The sequence below is a fragment of the Austrofundulus limnaeus genome, unplaced genomic scaffold (genome assembly GCF_001266775.1).
Source record: "Austrofundulus limnaeus strain Quisiro unplaced genomic scaffold, Austrofundulus_limnaeus-1.0 Scaffold490, whole genome shotgun sequence".
Lineage (NCBI taxonomy): Eukaryota > Metazoa > Chordata > Actinopteri > Cyprinodontiformes > Rivulidae > Austrofundulus > Austrofundulus limnaeus.
This window is the reverse complement of record NW_013952892.1, coordinates 120,245-122,568: the sequence shown is the minus strand read 5'-3', so window position 1 is coordinate 122,568 and position 2,324 is coordinate 120,245. Positions and strand designations below refer to the sequence as shown.

Here is a 2,324-nt window from a genome sequence, read left to right as displayed (position 1 = left end):
CGTACGCACAACTTAAGAACAAATCTGTGCGTACGAACGGTTCTTGCATGAGGCCCATTGTAACAAAACCAGCCGCTAAAACAAATTTAAGAGAATCAGTTTGTGAAGAAGCTGAAGCTCAAAGTGTGTTTTTATGAATAAAGTAAATTATTTATTTACAGAAAAGTCCAACATCAGCTGAAGCTACAAACAGTAAATCCTTTCAAACAACAGGATTTATTAAAATCATCTCAGACGAGTGGACGGGGGAAGTCAGACCCACCTTGACCAGGGTCCGGTATCCGTTCCCTGGCGTCTGGGGGTCCAGGTCGTAGTGGTGGTAGACGGCGGTGAAGCTGGCCACCAGCGGCTGCAGGGCGCGGCCGTGCTCCTGGATGCGCTTCATGCACGCCACCAGGCGCTTGGTGACGGCGCCGTACGGAGAGTCACAGGGTCCGCACAGGACAGCCAGGTTGTCCTCGCAGACCCGGTCCAGGGCCACGAAGACCACCTCCTGATCCATGTCTGAGTCTGGAACAGAAGCAGTCACCTGAGGTGGACTGAGGAACAACCCGGGTTAAACACACACACAGACCCCCCCGTCTTCTAGAAGACACTGTCCTCGTCTCATGATTGGTCCAGTTATCTGTCTCAGCCTGGAGACTGGACTTCGGACCCTCAGAGCGATTTATTCTGAAAAACCCACATCTGATTATCACACTTCAACAGTAAACCAAAATAAAAGCCCACTTCTCTACGGTCACTCTCAGCTACTACCACTCAACATTTTAGCTCTTTATCTGTCAAATTACATGAATTATAGCCATCTGTGTGTCTCTAAAGCAGGGATGTTCAAAGTGTGGCCCGGGGGCCATTTGTGGCCCCTGAACTGATTTTGTGTGGCCCCTGATTCGGTTCAAGAATTATTTGTTTACAAATTTGCCCCCCCGGCACGGCTGTTTGATGTAGACGGAGACTTTATTTATTATTAGGGCAAATTTATCACAAAGTTAAATCTTTTAATAAAAATATTTGCAACAATAACTTTTATTTGTCTTTAAATAACCAGATTTTTCCACATCTATCTGGTGACTTCTACTGAAAAGCTGATTTTAATTCATTTATTAAATTCGTCTGAATACAGCAAACATTTTCAACAAAAGAGTGATCAAAATCCTGATTTTATTGATCAGAATTGACTAAATCAGGTTATTTTTTTCTACGGTTGAAACCTAGAAAATTGCAAAATTTCTTTCAATAAGGGAAACCTGCAAATTAATTAATCCAGATTAATTTACACACCCATTTCCAACAATAAATCTGACAACTTTATTTGTTTAATTAAAGTATTCAAAGCTCAGTTTATTGTTGAGCAGGTAAAGGGAAAAGATGTTCGGTCCTTGAGTCTGTCTGACTTTATGATTTTGGYCCATGTGACTAAATGTTTGGACAGCTCTGTAAACCATCTTCAGTCAGTCACTAAAGACATGAATTAAATRATTATTTCCTCAAAGCTTCATTAAAATCAAAACAATCTTGAGATATTTTGCTAACAGACATGTGGACACAGACATGAGCAGAAATTTATTGATAATGATTTTTGTTTTAATTTGATTCATGTGCTTCAATGTTGTAATTATTTTAATATAATTAAAGGAAATCCTTCCTTTCATTTTATTGTAGTGTTTATTTTTTATATTTGTACAGAAAATTGATTTGTTTTAAAGAAACTAATAAAGATTTAAATAAAAAAATAAAGATAAAAATGATGAGAAAAGTTACTTATTTCTCCAGAAATGATCTTGAGGCACTTTTTTTTCCAGAGGTTTCAGAATAAAACACCATGTTTATTGTGTCATTCTGCTCTGTTTACCAAAATAAAAGCCCAGCTCCTGACAGCTCACGAGCTGCTGAGTGACGTCACGTGGAGCTGTCAGTCAACGAGCCCGAACCCCCCCACGGTCACAGCCCGGATCGGCTCCGGAACATTTTCAGCCGGTGTCCAGGTTCACCGAGCTTTAATAAAAATCCCCCCCGGGAAACAGTCCACCCGCTCCGGCAGGAAGACGGACTCAGAGCCGGGGACACAACTTCACCCACGAGCCGAACTTTGACGATTAGTTCCGTGTTTTCCCGGTGCGTCGAAGCGCGGGCACGTTAATGAGCCTGACGTGTTTCCCGTCGAGTTAAACCTTAAAACGAGTAAAAMTCTGCACAGAAACGAGCTCCGGTGGCGTCTTTACCCGTTTTTACTCACCGGCATGCATCTTCTTCTTCCGTGATGTTCTGTTGATTTCTGTCCGCTGCGCGCGCTCCCGCTGCGCGCTGCGCGTGCCTGTGTTAGC

General features: G+C 42.5%; 1 protein-coding gene across 1 annotated transcript in view; it reads right to left on the bottom strand.

The window, feature by feature from the left end:
• lipea (lipase, hormone-sensitive a) overlaps positions 1–2,288 on the bottom strand; it is an 11,442-nt gene extending 9,154 nt beyond the window's left edge. The window contains exons 1-2 of the mRNA XM_014025647.1: positions 2,237–2,288; positions 263–510 (exon numbers count right to left, since the gene is read on the bottom strand). Of these exons, the coding sequence (XP_013881101.1) occupies positions 263–510; positions 2,237–2,246 (258 nt within the window). The 5' untranslated portion in view covers positions 2,247–2,288. The remainder of the gene's footprint in view (positions 1–262; positions 511–2,236) is intronic.
• Positions 2,289–2,324: the final 36 nt, after the last annotated feature.